At 34.4% G+C, this 22,689-nt stretch overlaps 1 protein-coding gene across 4 annotated transcripts in view; it reads left to right on the top strand.

Moving 5' to 3' along the window:
* The window catches only part of LOC123678486 (nuclear receptor coactivator 7), a 275,490-nt gene that overhangs the window by 172,102 nt on the left and 80,699 nt on the right, over positions 1-22,689 (top strand). The window contains exon 1 of one of the 4 annotated variants that reach the window (XM_045615525.1): positions 8,428-9,093. The exons of 1 other annotated variant lie outside the window; for it this stretch is intronic. In XM_045615525.1, coding sequence (XP_045471481.1) covers positions 8,819-9,093 — 275 coding nt within the window. In that variant the 5' untranslated portion in view covers positions 8,428-8,818. Of the gene's footprint in view, positions 1-8,427; positions 9,094-22,689 lie in introns of those variants that run through there. 2 more of the 4 variants (XM_045615524.1, XM_045615527.1) reach the window with 2 other exon arrangements.

Raw genomic sequence — 22,689 nt, 5'->3', positions numbered from 1 at the left:
GTGTAACAAAAACGATGAAACAAATAATCAAATAAGCTTCCGAGCTGACGATCCTTGGCGAACCCTGGCTTCGATTTCTCTAATCGTCGTCCTAGTACTATCGATATTCAAAGAGATATTTGCTACACATATTGGAGTATATACTACAGACGCAAAGTAAAAACTATAAGTAGTGTAGTAGGTACATCTTACTTTGACATTCAGTAACTACATACTACCGAAACCGAGTAAATAAATGTTTTTTTATGATGAGGTAAATGTATATATTCAGCATTTATTTCGTTTGTACTTATAGCACTCATTATTCTCATGCTTATATATTCCGAAGATTCAAAGATAAAGTTGTTTTAACCTTCTGAGGCTTAGGCCAATTTGTGAAATAAAAAGGAAAAATTCCAAATTTTGAAATTCGTTTCGAAGATTCAATTTGGATAGTCTCTATAACCAATTTGGAGAATCAGTTATTGTAATTTGTAATTCTTCAATTTGATATCAAACTTAGGTACATTTTCAATAATGACTTACTCGCATTAACATCACGCGAGATATTTCGAAATTTTTATGAATAAATTATTATTACTTTCCGGTGAAAGATCTTAAACAGAAATATTTTTCTCTTACGTCATCACTAGATGTCGCATTGACCTGTCACTTGGCATAAACAAAGTTCGCCATCCACCCTCATCCTAATTAACCGTTGAATGTACAGACAAGTGGGATGATCAGCCCACTCCTGGTATGCACCGCATGTTTTGGTCGCCATTTATATCCAGCTATCAAAACACTCCTTCTATCATCCTATCACGATCTGAGCTAATATTTAACAACTGCCACCGCTCTGTTCTCGGCACACTGACATAAATATGCCAGACTAAAAATACGGAGTCGACTGTCGAGAGTCTCTATGTTTGCGGAGAGATTCGAGGGTTTACGTGTTTACGATGGTATTCCGCAGAAAGCATATTTCCGATTATTTCATGAATTAACGACCATAATCCGATACTTTCAGGGCTCTCAATCTCACTTGGTACGCAATAAATATCTACACCGTTTAGTCATCGGAATATCCTTTAAATTTTCTGGAACCCATCGCTTCCTCTGAATTCTTTTCATATGCAATCATCTGAATAATTTCGATTAATTTATTTCATAACCTATTTCTTTGAAAATTTATCCTGGATACTTTTAACTCACTGGTGCACTGCCGAAGCACTTACACTATACAGGTTGGTTCAATTCCTGGTAGGAAAACATCGCTTGCTGGGGTTATTTAAACAATTTTAAGGAAAAATTTGAACACAATGTACAGGGTGTCCCAAATTCGATGCTTATTAAAAGCATCTCGAGAAAAAATCTTCAGGACCCCTGATCTCGTTTTTTCGAAATAAAATATCAGAAAGCAGATCAAAGATATGTTATATTATGAAATATATATTTATATGAAACTCATAACAGATCGTAGAAATCAATTACCGTTTTAGAGATTTAGAGGAGAGTTGGTTTTTTTAAATGGAATACACCATATTTTTTAAGGCAGTTTTTTAGCCGCAGATTTTCGAAAAGCATTCCGTTAACGATAAGATATTTTTGAAAAATCGTTTTCGACTTCATTTTTTGAAGGGACACTTTATACATATATAAATATTAATGTCGAGATTTAATTCATTTTGTGTTCATTGTAGGTCATAATCGAGTCATATACATATAGGATAACCCATTTAAAAACTACCAACTCTCCTCCATATCTCTAAAACGGTAATAAATTTCTATAATGTGTTATGAGTGAAATACAAAACATAGAAATTACAGAAAAATCCCAGAACAATTTATTAAATCTCGAAATGGATGAAAAATATTATCGTATGTATGAGATGTCCCATCAAAACAATGAAGTCGAAGAATTCAATATCTTCAAATAAGATTCACATCAGACCCAGACACTGTATCAGAGATCAAATATTTAGCACCATTCGGAAAATCTGACCATTTAACTTTGGCCACTGAAATCCAGTTACAGGCTCCCACTTCCCAAAATAATCAATTCAAAACCATAAGGAAAGTGAACTATGACGGCATTGCTGCGGAACTGTCATCGAAGAACTGGAGCTTGATCCTTGCAGACGATCAGATGAATGCTATATGGTCTACCTTTCTCTCAATTGTTGAGACTGCTATTGCATCCAATACGTATACAAAACAGGTTAAATTTAATCCTTTGAGACCCTGGATTGATGATCGTATTTTGGCACTAGTGAGAAGAAAGAAATCTCTCTGGCAGAGATTCTTGAGAACCAGAGCTGATTCGGACTACATAAATCATCGTAACCTTTCCAACTTCGTCAGTAAGGAAATCAAGTCATCCAAGGCAGCATTTGAGAATAATTTGGTCTCGTCCAGGAACCCTAAACGGATGTTTAAATACGTAAGATCCTTCCTCAATTCTAAGGTTGGGGCACCGATTGTTAGAAGGCTTGATGGTAACATGTGTGGGAGTCCTGTGGAGTCGGCGGATGTACTCGCTGATGTCTTCTCTTCAGCTTTCACCTCAGAGCCACCTGGACCTATCCCGACTTGTCAAACAGAACGGTCTATTCCTGGGATGTCACATGTTTGGATTGATGAAGAAACCGTTGAGAAATACCTCTTGGAACTAAAAGTTGATACCTCTCCCGGACGTGATGGTATTACCTCACGTTTACTTAAATATTGTGCTAAGGCTATGGCGGTGCCTTTATCCACCATATTCTCCAAGTCATTCCGAGACTCTTGTCTTCCATGTGACTGGCTGTCTGCCACGGTTACGCCAATTTTCAAAAAGGGTGATAAGCTCTCACCACTGAACTATCGTCCAATAAGTCTAGTCTCATCAGTCGCCAAAGTTCTAGAACGCATAATCTGTGACCAACTTATCAAATTTGCTATGGAGCACTCTATCATACCGCGGGAGCAACACGGCTTTATTCCCGGCCGCTCCACTCTTACTAATCTTCTAACAGGTCTGTCTGCTTGGACTGAGTCGTACGACCGCGGCATTCCGGTGGACGTTTTGTATCTTGACTTTTCTAAAGCCTTTGACCGGGTTCCACACAGGCGTCTCATTTCGAAGTTGGATCATCTCGGCGTTCGTGGAAATCTCCTGAGCTGGATTTCAGCTTTTTTGTCCAACAGAACATTTCGTGTGAAAGTGGGTGATGCTTTATCTTCATCCAACAGAACAGTTGGGTCAGGCGTGCCGCAGGGATCGGTTCTTGGGCCCATTCTCTTTCTCCTGTACACATCCGATCTGCCATGTATTTTAAAATCCCCTTGCCTCCTCTTCGCGGATGACACGAAGTTGTACAACAACCCTCTTTCATCGTATAGCACTCTTCAGGAGGATTTAGACCGGTTGGTTCAGTGGTGTTCTGATTGGTTGTTGCCTTTGAATGTTGATAAGTGCTCAGTTCTACACATTGGCAAAACAAACCCATCTTTTCACTACCGTCTTGATGGTAAAACCCTTCCTTCTGTTTTGCATCAGTGTGACCTTGGCGTGACTGTCACGACCGACCTTTCGTGGTCCAAACATATTGCGCATATTACTAGCAAGGCAAAGCAGACTGCTTTCATTCTTTCAAAATCCTTTAACGGCTGTAACAATGCTACGCTCAGCAAACTGATAAAATATTATGTGCGACCTATTCTGGAATATGCAGGACCAGCGTGGTGGCCTTCATCTCGAGCAGACGCAGCTCTTCTGGAGTCGGTTCAACGGTGGGTAACTCGATTTCCTTATGGACCCATTAGACCCTCTTATGAGGAAAGACTGCAACTCTTCAGTTTGCCAAACTTTGAAGACAGGAGAACAAGAGGCGATATCATTTTTACCTTCAAAGCCCTTCGCAATCATTTTGGCGACGATATCCGTCGCTTGTTTTCCAGAAACTACAATCACCTCAGGGGCCATTCACTTAAGCTTAGGAGAGAACAGTTCCGCACGCCTCAGAGACAGCAGTTCCTCACAAATAGGGTGTTCCACTTATGGAACAGTCTACCGAGGGATCTTGTAGATGCAACCTCCACCAACGCCTTCAAGAATGGATATGACCGATGGATTACCCAACCTCGAGAATAATACGTCCTAATTTTTTTTTTGTCATTGTAAACCATAATTTTTGTTTTGAGTTATATTTAGTTTCCGAATGTTATTTTTTTAAGTTTGAGTTTATAGGTATTTGTACCTCTACTCTTATTGTAACAATAATAATAATAATAATAAGATGACATTTTTGAAAAACCGTTATCGAGATGCTCCTCGACAAATCTTCGGCTGAAAACTGCGTTGAAAAATATTGGGTGGCCCATTTAAAAAACAACAAATCTCCTCTATAGGTATCTCTAAAACTATAATTGATTTCTATGATCTGTTATGAGTAGGTATCATTATCATAAAAACCATAAAAATTTTAACTCCCTGTCTATCTATTTCTTTCCATAACACAAAGAGAAACAGTAGAGAAATATTCGCAATAGTGAATTAATATAATAACATTTCGAAGTACTTACTGCAAATCAGTAAATATTTTTTCAGTGCAATTTCTCCAAAGATATGGGCAGATCCCGCTCTAGACCTAGAAGTCTTTGAAAATATTGGAGGGTAGCTTTTTCACCTTTTTCCGAGAAATCCGAATTCCTAAAAGAATGTATCGAAAAATTTTCTTCTATAATTTCAACGGATTTCACACATGATTTTTTATATTAAATTAAGTAGTTTTGTGCGTCGACGAATTCAAATTTAAAATAATGGTTCATCCGCATCATACGATTGTTATTGTCAATAATAATATTCAATAATAATAATATTTATTCACCAAATTAAACACACTTACAGTTCATCAATATATCGGGTGTCCCAAGGTGAGTGGCCTATTAGATTATTATGGAAACTATTGATGGTGAAGATTTCAAATTTTGTGGATAGATATTTGGCCATGTAAGGTACATTTTTGAAATAATTTCACATTTCCAGTGTTGCCGGATGCACGACAATTTGGCAACAACTTTGTTATTTTAAATGGGACATCCGGTATTTCTATTTTTTTTATGATACTCCATAAAATATTAAATCTATTCACTCTTACTTTTCCATCCCTATCTTTAACGGTTTTTGAGTTATTAATTATTTTTCGAAATTTTAGATCAAATTGGCGTATTACGAAAATGACTCTAGTTCGCTCAATATTTGAGATTTAAGTCAGAAATTTTGCAAGTCGTGAGATATTGATCTGATCTGTGTCACTGCTTTTGAATTATGGTTGTCAATAATACAGGACGGACCAAAAAAAATCATCATTTGCCAAGTTACAAAATTGTGAAAAAGTTTATTTTTTCAAATTAGACACCTAGTATATTTTTCAATTTTTGGAATCAGTACAACACATTCTACAATTTTTCTATTCACTTACACAGACTTTTTTACTATTTTGTAACTTGGTAAATGATGATTTTTTTTGGTCCGTCCTGTATTATTGACAACCATAATTCAAAAGCAGTGACACAGATCAGATCAATATCTAACGACTTGCAAAATTTCTGACTTAAATCTCAAATATTGAGCGAACTAGAGTCATTTTCGTAATACGCCAATTTGATCTAAAATTTCGAAAAATAATTAATAACTCAAAAACCGTTAAAGATAGGGAAGAAAAGTAAGAGTGAATAGATTTAATATTTTATGGAGTATCATAAAAAAAATAGAAATACCGGATGTCCCATTTAAAATAACAAAGTTGTTGCCAAATTGTCGTACATCCGGCAACACTGGAAATGTGAAATTATTTTAAAAATGTACCTTAACTGGCCAAATATCTATCCACAAAATTTGAAATCTTTACCATCAATAGTTTCCATAATAATCTAATAGGCCACTCACCTTGGGACACCCGATATACAGTTGTATAATAAAAGAGATGAATGAATACATGGTTACCACAGAAGCTTTAGCTAGGAGCTATCGCTTGTACGTGGTGCCATCATATGAAAAATAAACAACTTTCAATTGGCGAGTGAACAATATTGAACAAAAAAAACATTAAAAAACGACAGACATCATCAATCCCACAACAAAAACAAAAACCCCCTCTCTTCTCCTGTTCTTGCTTCTTAGACCGAATATTTCCGTCCTGTCAAAAATTCTATGTATATGGAGAACAATTATCGAAAATTACAGCGATAATTGCATTGTAGCAAACGAAACTGAACTGCGATAATTGTTCTGTTCATAGATGCATAGTTTCTATGCATCTTACACAGTTCGAATCTATGGCAATTCCATTCTACATCACTTTACAATAATAATATCTAAAGATCAATTTTAATTTTTTTCTTTCGTAAGTCGTAAATAGATACAGTCTGGTTTGTGGTTTCTTATGATTAGGTCATAATGAAAAATTTTCAAAAGACTTTAATTCTTCAAAAATATTTCATAACAAGAATGAATTATAGACTTATTTATTTATGTACTTATGACCTATAAGTTTTGACATTCCTTAATAAACCTGAACACCTTGTATGTCAAGGGTTTTACCGTAAGAGGTTTAATCTTGAATAACCTGCTATCTGGGTAGATGTCACTTTTTGAAGCTGTAATCTTTTGACATTTGATGTAAAAACTACGTCATTAACAAAAATGGAACGATACACGCTTCAACAAAGCATAAAAATTTTGCAGTCACACTTCGCAAAACTAAAGCACTTTTGCGTCATCATGAACCTTCTCGTCTGCCAATAGTGAAACTGGTGGAAAAATTTGAGCTGTTGGGACAAGTTAGTGATGTGAAGAATCGAAACCATGTGCGTCGCTCAAGAATGAGAATATTGCTGCTCTAGTTCATATAGTGTTGACGAAAACTCAGGTTTGTCGATTCCTCATCCATCTTGGGAATAACTCACTTTTTATGGCAGGAATTGAAAGATTTTTTTGCGGACGGAGTTTATTTTCAACAATACAATACAATTTGGCGGCGTTATGTGCCACATAAGCAACGAAACAATCGCAATTTTATAAGAAAAATTTTCTGGCCGTGTTATTTTTTGAAGAGGTAATCGCCCTTGGCTGCCGAAATCTTGTGATTTAACACCTTCCGACTTTCTCTTTTGGGGCCACGAGAGAAATATAATCTATGTTAATGCTCCGCAATCGATTAAATACATTGAGGATAGAATTCATGAAGTTATAGAAGAGAAAATATCACAATGTAACCTTTTATTGAAAAACCATTCAAGTAGGATTCTTGAAAACTATTCATTTGAATTATATTTTTGAGATATATCTATGGATTTTTTTGAAGATCTTAACTAGACTCAAGTCCATCGGAGAAACACATTAATCTGCGATTTAATAATCCATTTTGAATATCCATAATACACAAAAATAAACCAAAATCATTGATTCAGAACAGGCCCATTGTTTGATTGTATAAGTATAATTGTGTGTGTTTCAAAACGTCGAATTTGATCAACTGAATTTCTGTGAGAACGCCCTTTTCTTTGTTGAAGACATAAACATATAATACAGGATGTCCCTCAATTGGAAGTACAAATGAAAATAACAGATTCCTCGGATAATTTTAAGAAAAATGTTCTATTAACATGGGCCTCCAAACGCTTTGTTTTTGAGATATAGAGTGTTGATTTTTTTTAAGTTTTCTTCTTATAACACCTTGCCTTCTCACGATATTCATCTTAAATTTGGCATAGTTATTCCAATAGGCAATACGAGGTTTTCATTATGAGAAATGCTAATTTTGAATGAAAATCTACATAGTGATATTTTTCCTGGAACAGTGCCCGCTTCTTTCCTCCAGAACATTTTCAGGTGTAAATGTAAAATGGGTTCAGCCTACACTTTTTGGGTTCTTGTATAGTTCTGTAGTATGGCACAGATTAGTAATCCTCAGGAATGTCCAAATTATTATAAAAATCAGTTAGTAAGCTGTGATGAATAAATTAATTATATGTTTTGGTACTCATTCACCCAATATGTAGCAAAGATGAATATAAAAATTCGATAAACTGCTATAATCATCACAAAAAAGTAAGAAGCAAGAAATACCCTGTATCTCGAAAACAAAGCATAAGCATAGGACTTTTTTTTCTTGAAAATTATCCAAGGAATCTCCCATTACCCCCCTGTAAATACAATTTAGGATTATTCTGTATATTGCGGATCCAACAACATTCCGATTGGAAAACTTCTGTGGAAAATTTCTTCGAAAATAGACGAATTATCTCATCCGGTTTCCCCGAAAATAACTCCCGCATCGCTTAGAACCCAAATCTAATTCAAGCCTATTTCGGGCCATAAGTCAAATATTGCACACGACGATAACTCATATCGTAAATGGCAGAAGTGACATATATATTTCCCTTGTGACTACTCTTCGACACAAAACGGAAAAGAGCGCGGCACCAGCTCACACAACGGATTTGTGAAAGTAGCAGCGTGCAGCGTCAGTCGCTCTAAGCCAGCCAGCGGTTCTACAACGATAGCACGTATCGCAAGCGGGTTAGTGCACTTAGAAGTAACTGCTCATAAAGACGCGACCAATCGCGAACACTCCCTTAAGCTGAGCGCCAACTACGATTTCGACACATCTTTTCGAGTTTCCATACCGAAGTTTCGATTCGAAAAGACCCCGGTATTGTGATCGACTTCTTCATTTTGCCCAGAGACATCGCGATTGTGAAAGTCATTTGTCGTGTGAACAACGAACAAAGTGTTTTTCTTCGATTTCATCCAGTTCAGTGAAAGTGGCGATGTAAATTGAAAATTCGCAGGATGATGATGATGAATACGGAAGTTCTCCAAGTGGTCCACGAGAAGGAGCATTGGATTGATGAGTCGCCCATATCTAGGGTGAGGGAAGACTCCTGGCCTAACATACAGGAGGAGGTGACGCTAATTGTGGACAAGAAGTCCAGAAGGAAATCCTGGCATGCCATCAAGTTCGAAAAAAAGAGGCGAAAGGGTGTTGTGGATCCAAGCACTCCTCCGGAGTCCAGACAGAAGAGGCCTTCTTGGTGGAATATTTTCGGGAATTCGCAGTGGCCAAGGTATTGATTACTTCTTGAGTGATTTACCCATTTATGCGTGGCATGCAAAGCTATCTAAATCAAGACAATGATGTATTGAAAGCAGATAACAGTAATTTATTCAAGCATGAATATTTTGAAATTTTTATTATTATTAATTTTGTTCATTGAACACACGATCTGAAAACAGTTAAGATCAAATTTCATGAAGATCCACCTGGAGCTTACACAATCATTTCTGCATAATCGATTGGAAACGTTGAATGATAAATTTAAAAATTATCGAGAATGTGCTAGGGATAGATATAAACGTTCTCTTTGATAGGTATTCCAAGAATTGCACTTGATAGATAAGTTATTTTTAGTATCAAAATTGAGGAAAAAAAAACTATGCTATTTTCACCGGCAATCTAGTTCTATTCAGGTTTTGTGTGATGTATTCTGAAAGTTTTCAAAAAAATTATGTCATAATAAAGGAAATATTATGAACGGTGGTCGCCGGGTAGTTCAACATACTTCTAAAAGAAAAGGGTTGAAGTACAACCGTATCAAATTTGGTCTCATTATTAACGAAATAGTCATCAACATAAAAGTGTAGTCTAATTTTTTCAGCACGGACAAAAGGCTTCTTAGGTAAATTACATGTGATTAATAGGAAATTCTTTATTTCGCCGAAATCGACGAAAAATTGAATAATGAATAAACAATCTTCTTTTATTTATGTATTTATCATTCGTTATATTTCGTTAGTAATAATCTCAATAGTTCAATAATCTCAAGAGCTCACAGTTAAATCATCAATATTCTACTTGAATTTCATTTCAAATATCGAATTTTAGAGCTGATGAATCCACAGATTCGCTCAATTGAAGTGTAAATTGCAATCTTTATCATCTAGAGGTGATGAATCATTAGAAAAATGTTTTGTTCGACCCCAAGCCTACGAATGAGCTATTGTACTGAATAAACTTCATTTTCCAGATACTTTTCGGAACTTTCATTGATTTTCCCCGAATATTTCAGCGCATTGATTATCTTCTTGAAATAATGGTGGTTTTATTCAATTATACACTACCTATTTACTTAGTATTCTGACTCGTTCGTAAACATTTTATTTAAACGTCGATTTTGCAATCATTTGCAGATAATAATATTGAATTATTATCAGTGATAGTATTTCTCAAGACTATAATTAATCACCGATCACAAATTGAAATTGTTAATCATGAAATGAATTTATATCTGATATTTATTAACAAACATTATCACTCCGTTATCAACAGGTCGAACGCAATAAAAAATTCGTCACTATGTCTCATTCTCGGTCTCATTGTTGACGTTAATACTGCTCTTGGTCTGATTTTTGATAGGTGTCATAAAATTCTACTTCAACACCATTTCGCGGTAGTAGAGGACAAATATTTAATTTTTATCCCTTTTAAATTTTCAGAAAAAATATGAGACCTTTTTTCTTATCCGCTATATATAAAGGTCAATTTTGCAATATTTCGAAATCTTAGTCAACATAACTAAATTTTGTTCAGTTTTTCGTGTTTCTCGAATTAATGTCATATCGTGCAGTTGAGCCACAGTTGGTGGTTTAGAAGATGAACTTTATTTCCGTTCACAAGAACGGAAATAAAGTTCGTCCGTTATGACGATTGGTTTGTTGGTTCAATGCGGAAATGAGATAAGATTGGTTCAATCGTGCATGAAAAAAGTGCAGCATTTATACTACAGCTTATAGATATATCAATTCTTTTCAAAATGAACAGCTTTGTTCGACAACTGAGGGTAATCTTCCAGCTATAGATTTGGGTTCAGTCACTATGACAGTTTCGGTGTACCTATTCAGCATAATATTATGTTTTTGAACGACCCATATATGAAGAGCTATTTTGCTCCCTCAAAGCGGTAGTACTTTTACTTCCTTAGGAAAGAAAGCATAGTTAACTCAATTCAAGATTATTTTATTATATGTATTTATTTATTATTAACAATTACATTAATATTGTTTTCACCGCTAATACTGAACGAAGATATTAGTGAATCAATTCAATTATTTAGTATATCAATATTAATCCTTTCCACTCGTTGGTTTTCTTTTTCCGAATGTTCACCCACAAGAATATTTTCAAAAATCATTTGTAAATTTTTTTTGTACATAACACTAATGCTAGATTTCCAACCGCCATGAAGTGTTATAACGCTAATATCAGCACCTGTATCGGCCAGCAGAGATGTTGATTAGCGCCGAAATCAGTGGCCCATATCTTCGAAGATGAATCAGGTAATCTGAGGTATTCAGCTGTTATTATTTGGCGATCTTCCAAAAGTGTTTTCACCTATTGGCTGTGTACAACATTTTTCATTTCTATAACTGACAGAAAAACATCTTTGTCTTTTCTCTGTCCGCACAACCATGTACTATTCAGAAATTCAAAAAAATCAATCGATCACTTTTCTTTAGAGATCAACGTAAACTCTTCATTTACAAAAATGTTGGTATCATTCACAAATAGCAAAGTTGTTGATGGCAAGTACTAGACATCATCTTTAGTAAGCCTTATGTTGCTTCAAAAACCCAATTATGTATTTCTTGGCCCTAAAAGAGCGAAATTCAATGAAAATATGCATTTAGATGTGAAATAACAATTTCACGCAATATACGTTATTTTATATTTATCGCTTTACCAGAACCACTCGATTGTCAAAATTTTAGAACTGAGTGCTTCTTATAGTTTGTTTCATTTTTGATATTTTCATATCCTCAAAAAATTTCGAGTCAAACTAAACAAATATCGGAAAAAAGTTGCAAAACTGCTTGACGCCCTCGTTGACGCCCAATCAAAGTATGTAGGTATTTCTATCAATTCTTCGTTAGTAGTCACTATATTGCTAGCATCTCCCAACCACCGAATCTGAATGTTTTGATCAATTTTAATTATGAAATAATTACAAGGAAGAAACGATCATTCCTATAGCTAGATCAACTGACCACGAACATATTATAACGGACGTTAAATCATTAGGCCGATATAGATTCAAGATTATCCGAGAAAAATGTTCAGCTACAGGCTTTTCTTTGTAATTTCTATGAGTCGATTGATATCAACATTACTTGTCTTCAAGATCATTCAATTTTCATCGATGTCAATAATTTTGAAATTTAAGTTTAGCACCTGCAAATTCGAAACAATCAAAAATGTTTCACAAGATTATAGTTTTTGAAAATGGACCACAAAAAATGTCTTATATTGCCATTGGCATATACATAATATATACCATTTCAAACTGCAATGAGAATGTTTCGTTGTTATAATGTTATATCAACTCATAATCGTTTGAAAATAGACCAAAAGAAAAACTTGTGTTCAATGATTTAATCTTAGAGTATGGTGAAATTTGCCATGTATTGTTTTTTCCACTCGAGAAGCAATAAGTAAACAATAGAATATACCATTATAAAAATTCAGCTTGAATCAGAGTGGGCCATTACCAAAATTGGTTCATAGAGCACTAGCATTTATAATTCATATTTTATAATATTGCATATGGATAGTACAGCCTGAGATAAACATTATTTCGATAGTGTCCTGATAATGCATAATAGAATATTTCACACGAAGGGTATTAAATTGCTTTTTTCATGTCCCTTTGAAGTTTGGGACAGAAGCTCGAGCCTAAATTTTTTGAATTAAGGCAGAAACAATTCCCGAGGTGTATATACTATTTTTTGCAAGTATGCAAGATTTTAATTGAAAAATCGAAAGAAAATGTTCCATTTGTGAATATCATGAATGAACTGAATTCTGTTACAATGATTAATAAGGGTAGTCATATTGATCTTGTGGAAATTGAAAAAGAGGTAGCATTTATTAAGCTGTTCCTAAGTACATATTTCAAATAAATATTGTGAAAACGTGTAAATAGACTATTGAAGAAACTTCTTCAAAAATAGTGGTGGATTTGCTGTCACCAAAATCCTGAGGAATTTGCGAAAAGTACTTCAAAGAATTTTGTGATTGATGTGTAATGAAACAAATAGATGATAGCTCGGATGATAGAAAGAATAAATAGAGATAGCGAGAGTATACTCGTATCACTAGTATATTTTGCCGAAAAAGCGCACCATTTCAAAGATTCCATTAACACTTATGTAAATAGCGCGTTATCATCTCCAAAGAAAACTATTCGATTGATTTTGTCCCCTTTTTGGCAATTATATGGTTCTGGGGAAGGCGAAAATAAGACAAAGACGTTTTTCTCTGAGTAATATAAATAATAAATGTTCAATGCAGTCATTAGTTGAAAACACTTTTGGAAAATTGTCCAATGAAATAGCTGATTATCTCAGATTACAATAGTTGATTATCTCATTTTCCTTCACTGCTTTCGGCGTTCATCAACTTCTTTGTTGGCCGATAAAGCTGTTGATAATATTAGTGCTTTAAAGCCATAGTGGATAGAAATCTAGCACTGTTGCATAAAGTTATAGGAATAGGAAATTCATGGATAAATTAGAAAATTATTTCTGAGAAGAATTATATGTGGAAACATTCGGACAAGGAAAACCAACCTTCAACTTCCAGCGAGAAGTGAATATCAATATACCACATAATGCAATTAATTTACTAACATCTTTATTTAGTATTAATGGTGGTAATAATGTTATTATTGATTATCTCGTTGATTATAAATGATGACATAATCTGAATTGAGCTGGCTATGCTTTTTCATGCTAGGAAGTAAAAAAAATCGATTCATTCCCGGTTTTGAGGGAGTCCAATAACTTTTCACATAATGTTGTGAAAATTTTAGTTGACATCCTGGGTCTGACAACATGTCATTCAAATCTTTATCATTTCAGATAGGATGATTGAGATAAGATGTCATAACGAACATCCTATCACACCTTTAAAGTTATAATAATCCATCGTGTAAAATTTCACAACACTCTTTCCTTAGCCTCAATAACATGACTAATTTCGCAAACATTTTTAATTTCCGTTTCCTCGAATTCCACAGTCGACTCGTGCTGTTCGACCATTTTCCGATCGATCGCCATGAAGATGGAGTTTTGTTATTAAACAACGATTGCTCGTCCTATTCATGAGTCTTCCTTTAAAAGACGATAAACACGAATTTATCGATATGATTGACGAGCGTGTTTGTTCGATCTATAATAGGATGTCAGAGTTCCTCTAACAAGTTAATTATGACCATTGTCTGGCGATGATAAAAACAATTGACAATAAAAACAATTTTTTCAAATGAAACGTGGTCGACAAGTAGGTTGCAAGTTCTGTAGACATGTTGTCGGCTCTCATTGGTTGAGGAAATTCCGCATTTTTCTTCAAATTTGAATTGGAAATGTGTTACTCGAGTTTTATATTCCCAAATTCACTTTCAGTTCTGAATATCCGATTTTATATTTCAAAATTCAAATAAATCTCCTAAGAAGTTGATTATTCCTATGAAATAAACATTTGAATCGTTTATGGAAACACGTTTGTTTTTGGTAGCATGGTAAATCGTATAGGAAATATGATGCAATTACATAGAACATTTTCATATTCAGTGAATCCAATGAAAATTTATTAGGTACCGTAAAACTACTCAACTATGTTCCATATTATTCATGTTTCATTTTATTAAAATTCTCACTGATCTATATTTTAAGTGATCATCGATATTTCCGGATAAAGTGAAATGTGAAAAATAAAAAACTGTCAGTCAAAATATCATCATTTAATTTTTTTTTATTTGAAATTGGACCATTGTTGATGACTTAGGCCAGATTATAAATAACATAAATCTTACTCTATGCATATAAAAATACGTTATACCATAATTGAGTGCATTAATTGATGAAAAATGATTTCATCAGATTCCACGTATCAGAAATGATTGAAATGTTTACTGATGGATCACTCATTTCTAGAAATTCAATTTCGATCGTGAGCTCACAAGTGCTGAGAAGTATTAGCTTCAAAATAAAAAAAAATATGAGGGTACCACTCACTTGAAATCAAGAGCTTTTGAGCGCTCATACGCCAAATGCGTTTTCGCAGATCACATGGGTGATTAATAAGTCACATCTTATATTCCTTTATGCAGTAAAGTGTATGCAATTGGCGCATGAGCGCTAAGAAGCTCTTGAATTCACGACCGTGCTTTCTACTTTTCCCAATTTTCTATTTCTCAGAAGCTTCACGCGTTAATTACAAAAAATCCTTCTATTTAGAGGTTGTTTTTATATCAAAAATGGAAACGACTGAGTATATTAAAAAGATATTTCATTGTACATTCTTTTTCTCAAGTTTTCAGTTGTCGCACTATCTAATGGTTATACACACAGAACTGACAGAACGTAAATATTTTATAGGTTATAAAAGTAGAAATAATCTAAACCGCAAATAACCTGTCTATTTTCAGGCATCAGTTTGATCGGGTAATAGTAAATTTAATATGCGGTGCAATAGAAACGAAAGATTTAACTAGAGTTACACATAACCGAGCAAATAACCTTGAGTTATATTCTTCGGTGCCCAATTGATATTTTGTGGAATCCATAATATCATAATGGATAACGTTAGTTTTGATCTAATGTACCAAAGTGCATTCTAACTGTATAACATAATGCCATATTGTCTTCTTCGTGATCTTGGATTCAATTGATTGAATAGTGGGTGTGTGGCTTGAGAACAGGGCAATTTAAACCAAATCCTTACAGAATTGTCGACATTTCGATCCCGCGTTTGGATCTACTTCAAGACTGAAACATTTGTTAATTTATTGCAAACATTGATCTTTGACATAAACATTACAAATAATAAAAAATTGCACAAGAATCCAATTCAGTAACACAAACTATATAAGAACGAAACTTTCAGACAAAATAATATGTAATATAATGTTAAAATATTTCATAGAAGCAGCCAGATATGTCAAGATGAAAAAACAATTTTTTTCCCATTATTATAAATTTATATAGTTTTTCAAATGGATTTACCTTTTCAATTAGATTTGTGAGGTAGCACGATGTGAACATGAAACTTACAGGTCATTACATAAAGGATAAATCAAGCTAGAGAACAATCTTCACTCCTGTCAAACTGAATTCAAACAATGAGATGGGACGGATGGAACATATTGAGTGGCATCATCACATTGTTATCAACTTTTTCTTGATTTCAATAAATACAGACCTATGGGCAAAAATGTACCAGTTGATGTTTATTTATTTTTAATTTTTGTTAACAAATTAATTACTGTGAACAACACTAAGCCATTCTGTCAGTTCAGTCAGTATAACATAATGACATTTGCATAGCTTGAACACAGTTCAAAAGTTTGAATCTAAAAAGAACTATATTTAACCTGTTAACTTTCACCACCTACATTCGACTGCCTACGGTGTCGACAGAATTATAAAGAGCCACTCGACAATCCAATAAACCTATCTGTTCTTACCTTTGAATTCAATCTCTATTCTGATCACTATTCCGGTTGTATGGATGGCGATCTCATTTTTTTCGACGTAGATTATGCGAACCGAAACTCTTCCTTGTTGCTATAGTGAGTGTCCTACCTCTCTGTAGTGTATTTTTGGGACATGTTTTATTCCTGGAGTGAACGTTGTTTGGCAACAAACTGCCTGGTTATAAATTTCCTTGCAATATGGGTGCCAACAGGTGGTAAACAAAACACCGCAAACCGTATCAAAATTACCATTGTCTAGTATGATTATGTGTGACAACCAGGGCATCATGATTTTTTTGGATAATACATAGATGTTTACTATACGACCAACGATATTTATGTTTTTATTCCCTTAATAATTTTAGAAAAATTATAATTCTGTCGTACGTTTCGTGCATTACGTGCAGATTATGGTTGACATAATCATCTATCTGAGCGTACAATTGGTGAGATAATGGAAAAATTCGAAGAGACGATCTATTACTAATGTGTTAAGGTCCAAACATCATCGAAAGGAACGCTCGACCGAAAATTTACTACTGTAAGTGAAAGGGTTGAAAAAGATCCACATTCATCCATTCCTCAGCGCCCACAATATTTGGGCCTCTCTTGAGGCACGCTTTTGCGTATTATGCATCTCTATCCTTATAAGGTCTAGTTGACACAAGAACTAAAGCCAGCTGACCATGGAATGCGTAGAACATATGCCGATTGGGTGCTTAAACAACAACGTTTGGATGACGCTTTTTCGAATCGAATTTTCTTCAGCTAGGAAGAACATTTTTCACTTGGTGGCAAAATTGTCGCATACGAGGCAGTGAAAATCCACATGTAACTGATGAGAACCCATTATTACATCCACGAAAAGTCAATGTGTGGTATGCAATTTGTTCTGGTGGAATGATTGGCCTGATCTTTTTTGAAACAGGATAAAGGAGTCACTCAAATTCTCATCGCTCTAGTCGAATGTTTACGATTTTGGCTTGAAATCAATTATATGGAATTGGAAGAGATGTGGTTCCACCAACAAGCTATACAATACGATCCGTTTCGGCTTCATTGCAAGGAAAATTCTCAGGATGCGTAATTTCTCGTTTCGGCGATGTGAATGGGCCACTAAGATCTTGTTATGCGAAAATCGTTTCAATGCCAATAATCCTCAGACTATTGACGATCTGAAAACCAACATTCGCCAAGTTATTGTTGAAATATTACCCGAAATGTGTCCTGTAAAAGCTATTGCTATTGCCCACTGATCCATTGACGTTTCTGCCCTGTCATCGTGGGTTTCATATCGAACAGAACATTTACAATGGAAACACCTTCGGAGAAGAGCTAGAGCCGGTCCCGTCTCCATCGGCGAATGCAGCTGGACTCTTTGTCGTAGCTGCCTCGCGCAACCCTGAACGCCTACAAGAACTTTGCATTTTGAGACGCTAAGAATCCATTCTTCCTACTCCACTCCCAGATTCTTTCAATATATGAGTGTGTGTGTGTGTGTGTGTGTGTGTATGCAATTGAAAATGCTCCTTCTCGGAAACCTGGTTTCTCATTTCACGTTGTTCTTCTTGAGATCCTCGATTTCTTCGAAACAATGCTCCGGTAGTTCTTTTGACTGGGAGGTCTCAAGGTCGACTCTTAGGCGTGGGCTCGATGCTTCTATTTTTGGCTCCTGAGCGTCTGATGGATTTTGTGGCTCAAGATCCGGGCGAAGTTTAAAATTCTGATGCTAATGGAGTTTGTTGCAACGTCTTCGAACTGAATTACCATCTAACGGGTCTGTTATGATCCTCAGCAGTTATTAAATGGCATTTAGTTCCACATTATGATAGCATTGGATGGAAAAATCACCATAACACAATAACCAAACTCCTACGTAGATTCTAACCTCTTTTCCTAATTTGCGCAATCCCTGAACTTTCAAAAAATCTAGATTTCTGTCAGTCCTAAATTTCTATTTATCTACGGTTGCGTTGTTATATTATTATTTCATATTTTGTCAGGTTCGAAAGACATTTGATGAAATTTTATCAATATGTAAAACGAAAAAAAATGAGAACATGATTGACGACCCCGTAGCTGAGTACTAGCCTGAAGTCTGCTTGTGGCACCTAGTTTATGGTGACTGGTGCAAAGTGAACATTCTTCATCTTCTTTTTCACATTTCACACATGTTCGATGGGATTTCAATCCAGAGGGATAATGCTTTTTGGTAGCCGAATCAACTCTTTATTGCAATATGACAGCTACCCATTATGTTGAGGTCGTACAACAATTTTTTACCTTATCCATCTGGATAAGGTAAAAAATTGTTGTACGAACGATTGTTGGACGGTCATCTGACCGTCCACGCGTTTTTAGACATTCACGTCCTCATATTGCTTTCCCAAGATTCAAGGGTTACTATTTTTGCTTGGAAGCAAGGTTTATCAAATTTTTATCTCATCGAAAATAAATATATGCTATGGCACAGTTTATCCAAGAATTTCAAGTGGCCTGGAACTGTTTCATGTTTCTATTGTTTCTTCTAATAACAACAGCTTACTTCGGTATATAACTATACAATAAGCTGCCAAACTCCATTGGAGAACTGAAAAATATTTCTGCATTCAAAAAGAGCGTGAGAAATATGTTACTGGATAAATGTTATTATCATGTTAATGATTTCTTGAATGATAGTGAATTTAATTAATTGTGTACCACCTATAATATAATTGTTCAATGACTTGTCCTATATTGAATGTTCTCAATCTAAAGGATTAATAAAGATTACTATTACTATTACTATGTCGAAATTTCTTGCAAATATGATTTCAATCTGAATATGAGTTGTTCATTTTTCCTTTTGGGTGTAATAATACTAAAAATTAATAAATTGAAAGTGGTTCTCAAAAATTTTGATAATATTTTGGTAGGAACATTGCCCGCTGTCGATATTTCAATAATTTGTTATTTAAATTGATACCGTTAATATTCCTGGCGTCTATGACCAAAATACTCACTGTTCTTTTACTCAGAAAATAATATCAAAACTTTCATAACACAGAACTGATGAGAGAGACTTAGCGGCAATACATGTTTTCAATTCAAATTTTTAATGTTGCAGAGTTTCTGAAAAACTATTCTTTTTCTTCATTGATCTATTATTTTCTTCAAAAGTTTTTTAGCTTGGAGGATAAATACGGTGCAAAAACCGATTTCTGTACCAAATTTCACGCAAATTCTCTTATAGTTCCTGAGAAAAGCTCTGGAAGACGGATGGATTTTTTGATTAGATTTCTCCGAGGATTTCTCGATTCTATACACTCCAAAACATACCTTATCTGTGAACATTTTAATGGTTTATACCTATTATTTTTTCCTCTAAGGATTTTCAATCTTTATGTTGAAAGTTTTTATATTATTTTCTAAGTACAAGAATGAGCAACTGTGAATAACTGCTTTCCACTACAAGGGTCCGTAAAAAAGATTATTTTTATTTAATTTGATGGATCGTTTCGTTTCAATGATTTGGATATTTCATAAAGTAGGAGGAAATGATGAACCATAGTGAAACATTTTCATTTTTTTTATATTTGTTCGTTTCTATCAATTTCGAAGTATAACATTCCTTGAAATAAACCTGAAGAATATATTTGGGATTAACGAACCGACTGGTACAATGATCTAACCATGACCCGATTCCATCTCTAGTCTGTCGGCATGATGTGCAACGACAAAAAAAATTCGATAATACTGGAAACGTCTAACCTTGTCTTCAACATCAACAATCAGTAATAAATGTGTGTTCTACGATGTGTCGTCTAATATAAAATGAAGTGAATATTTACATGAATATGTGGAAAAACGTGAACAAGGTAATTTTTTTTATCGTTATTTAGTTAGTGTTGAATGTTCATTTCAACATGGATCATATCCCCGAATGAAACTGGTTCAACAACAATTTAAGTCTCGAGCAAACATTCCTCGAAAAATACCACAAATTCTGGAAAGTAAGACAGATTAATTCCGTGATGACTGTTATTCATATATACCCAGCCATAAAACCACTAAACTTCATTGATTTTACAGTCATTCAACTTTATTTGAAATTCCTCTTCAAAACTCAACCAAAGCTGATACGAGTATGACTACACAGCGAACCTTTTATTTACATTGCTTAATTGAAGGATGAAGGACGGACTGATAATTTTTGTAGTCAATACTTGACAAGATAGGAATTACTGCATGTTTTTTTAAATCAGTTATTAACTTGTAATTTCTGATTATGATGAAGTTCGTTATCGAAACGTGAAGAATATTGTGTTGGTAATTTCCTTGCTCCGACGGCTCAGATGTCAATTTTAAGTGTTGCATAAATTGTCAATAGTTAAATGCATATGCATTTGATCCCATTTATATGTATGCCTTAGAGAGACACGAATGAATCGTGCTGCAAAGCAACTTTATACTAATTCCATATAGATAATTAGCATTAAAAAAAGCTTGGAAGAGTAAGCTGATGATAATTCCTCCAATTTTTTTTTCAATTTAGTAATTTTACCTCAAAATGAAACAATCACATTCAGAAAAAATTTCATTAGAATTCAATACGAAATTTTTTTATCGCGTTTGTCAACATGGCATCGATAATATAACAAGATCAATGTTTGTTTGCGGTACCTGAGTCCTAGCAACTTGAACTTGATGAATAGCCTGTGAAGGATGGTGCAAAGTGGACGGCAATCACCTTCCTATCATTTCCCACAAATGCTCATATGGAATTTGAATCCGTTGGATGCGACGGCCACGTCAACATCCGTTTCCCGCAGAAGTGTGTTTTCTTGCTGAAACAATGTGTATGGACTATCTTCTATATAAGAAGAAAGTAATTCTTATAAACATCACTCCAACCGAGACTCCAACAGACTAGTAAACCATCTTTATATTACTAAACCAATGGTCGGAGATTTGACACGAAGTAACAAAACATCCTCCTAAAGCCTTTCAAGAGCATCTAATCTTTTTCATGTTTCTCTATCTTTTCATGTGTATACTATATTTTGTCATTACACCATTGACAAAGCCAATAATTCTTGTCGTGTCAAAGTCGCTGAATGTTAGAACATTAGAACTCAACATGCTTAAGGATAGTATACGGAGGCGTAATAACTAAAATATCTATATCTATTACATGACCAGAGAAATAACGATTTAGATAGTATACGGAGGCGTAATAACTAAAATATCTATATCTATTACATGACCAGAGAAATAACGATTTTGATAGTTTGCAAAGAAAATTTGATCAAGATTCGGCACATGATCGATTGAAATTTCTAGTAATATATTGAGGTAGAATTATATGATGAGTTCCTCAAGTTGTTCATAATTAATCATTTATACTTGGAACGAACGGCTATGAAAATAGAAATCTGAAGTACTTAAATTGGCGGATAGAGAAGCGATTTTATTAACCATTTTGTGATTGATAAAAATAAATGTGATTAATAAAGATAATCATAATTATTATGTTGGTCCTTGTTACGCTGTAATACCGTAAATTATTCCCATCAGAAATTTTCTGTTGGATTTCCACGATTATGAATGAGGACACTGGAGTTCATCTTCCTATCATTATTTTAGTTTGTGTTTATCAAGTTTTAAGTGATGAGATGGATTCAGCATGGTAGCATAGGATTCCATAACGATTTCGGCCATACCTGCACGGTCCATTGCAATTATTCCAATTGAATACATTTCCGTAAGCGGAATCTAGCACATTTAGTTGTAATATTAATTGTAGTTTGGTTATATAACGTGCAACTCATTAGATTTCTACAAGAGGAATTACGAAACAGAACGCCAAGAATATGTAGATATGCTAGATTGAAAAATTTTACAGGACTCCGATATATTGGAAATCTTCTCGAAAATTTGACAGTAATACAGTTATAGTTCAGTCAATATGTGCTCACAAGGGCCCCTGGAAAATTTGGGGAACATTGGAAAAACGCACAAAAAAAATTAGAACAAATAATTTTTTCGCGGTTTTTTGCATATATCTCGGAAAATATCGAATGAAAATTGGTGTATTTTATATGTCTCTACAAAAACTCATATTTCTGTCATCTCACAAAAAACCGAATACCA

The sequence above is a fragment of the Harmonia axyridis genome, chromosome 4, assembly GCF_914767665.1.
Source record: "Harmonia axyridis chromosome 4, icHarAxyr1.1, whole genome shotgun sequence".
Taxonomy (NCBI): domain Eukaryota; kingdom Metazoa; phylum Arthropoda; class Insecta; order Coleoptera; family Coccinellidae; genus Harmonia; species Harmonia axyridis.
The sequence above is the reverse complement of the archived record's forward strand: the minus strand, read 5'-3'. Positions and strand labels throughout refer to the sequence as shown.